This window comes from Gracilinanus agilis, unplaced genomic scaffold (assembly GCF_016433145.1).
Source record: "Gracilinanus agilis isolate LMUSP501 unplaced genomic scaffold, AgileGrace unplaced_scaffold51268, whole genome shotgun sequence".
In the NCBI taxonomy this organism is placed as follows: Eukaryota; Metazoa; Chordata; class Mammalia; order Didelphimorphia; family Didelphidae; genus Gracilinanus; species Gracilinanus agilis.
Genome location: NW_025386097.1, coordinates 1 through 1592, shown reverse-complemented (window position 1 = coordinate 1592; position 1592 = coordinate 1). Strand labels below are relative to the sequence as shown.

At 68.0% G+C, this 1592-nt stretch overlaps 1 protein-coding gene across 1 annotated transcript; it reads right to left on the bottom strand.

The window, feature by feature from the left end:
- Positions 1-214: 214 nt before the first annotated feature.
- LOC123255748 (glycine--tRNA ligase-like) lies at positions 215-1537 on the bottom strand (the record flags this gene model as incomplete). Its single annotated transcript, XM_044684487.1, has 3 exons — positions 215-332; positions 622-767; positions 1398-1537. Coding segments are annotated over 3 exons (404 nt in total), but the record flags the coding sequence as incomplete, so codon positions are not given.
- Between the last annotated feature and the right edge of the window lie 55 nt (positions 1538-1592).

The following is a 1592-nucleotide window of genomic DNA, read 5'->3' as shown; positions in this document are numbered from 1 at the left end:
CGCCCCACTCAGGACCACGGGAGCCGGCTCCCACAGAGCCGGATGAGAGCAGGCCAGGCCGGGCCGGGCACGGGCGCTGCCCTCCCCCCTCCTCACGTCCCACCCAGTAATAACTCGGAGCTCCCGGCCGCCCCCCGCCCGTCTCTCCCTCATCAAACGTCCCCTCCGTGTGCCCTGCTGGGCAGAAAGCGCCCGGGCACCAGGAGGCGGGCACCTGCCGAGGAGGGACGGCGCCCGCGCTCTCACCGTGGAGCGTCTTCTGCGAGCGCTGCACGCTGACCATGTCTTTGGTCACCTGGAACGTCTTCCCCTCCGTCTCGATGGTGAATTCCCTACGAGAGCCGGCACGCGCCGCGTCAGCGTGAGCACACCCACAGCTCTGTGTGCTGGGACACGCGGGTGTGCAGGCGTGTGCGTGTGGGCATGGAGCACGTGTGTGGGAAGACACGTAAGTGTGTGGGAAGCGTGTGTGGGAAGACACGCAAGTACGTAGAAAGTATATGGGAAGACACTTAAGTGTGTGGGAAGCGTGTGGGAGGCCACGTGTAAGCATGTGGGAAGTGTGTACGCGTGCCCGCATGGGTGAGCGCCGGCTCTGCATGCGCGTGTGAGCACACTCACCCCTTCTCGTGCAGGAGGCCCTCCATGGCGGACACGTAGGCCTCGTCGCAGGCGGCCAGGTAGTCGAGGACGAGCCGCGCGTCCTTCTTGTAGGCCCGGCCGATGGCGGCTTTGCTCGCCTCGAACTGCACCACGTTCACCGTCCTGTGAGGCTCAGTCAAGGAAGCCGGAGCAGACCGTGCCCACCGTGCCCTCCAGGCTGGCACCCGCCCCCCCCCGGGCTTGCCCATCTCCAGACCATCTGGGGGCAGCGAGAGGCGGGGGAACTCTGTGCCCAGCACTGTGCCACATGCTTTATGCCCCCCCACAGGGGTGGCGTCGGGAGGGTGCCCATCCCAGGGGGCTTCCGAGGCTCTCTGCCACCCCGTCCCCACCATCTTGTTTCTGAAGAGGTCCGAGGACGGGAGGCCGGAGACGGCCGCCATCTATGTCTGAGCTCAGAGAGGTGCCATGGGGGGCCCTTGGGGTGCTGTGCGGGGGAGAAGGGGGGTCCTCCTGCCCAGGCCCCTCCCCCAATTGTTCAGCATGCCAGGCTCTGGCACCTCGCCAGCTTCCCAATGAGCCACCCGGCCTCTTCCCCGTCTCCAAGATGACGCCGAGTCCGCCCAGCCTTCAGGGCTTCCTTCGCCCACCCAATGTGCCAGGCCTGGGCAGGGCTCTCCAGCCGTCTGTCCTCTGGGTCTAGCGCCCTCTCTGGCCCCCTCCCGCCCCAGCACCCCTGCCTCCAGGCAGCCCACCCCGATTCCGCCCAGCCTCCCCGGGCCGCGGCAGGATATGGGCTCCTTGAGCAGCTTCTCGGCCACGAGCGGGACTTTGGTGGCTCTCGAGTGGCAGCGCAGGTCGTAGCAGGAGCGGTCAGCGCAGCCCACGATCTCGATCCAGCCCTGCGGAGACGCGCCCGCGGCCGGCTCAGCACCTCCGCACGGACCGAGGAAGGGACCAAGGCTGGGGGGGGCCGGCCGGGATTTGGG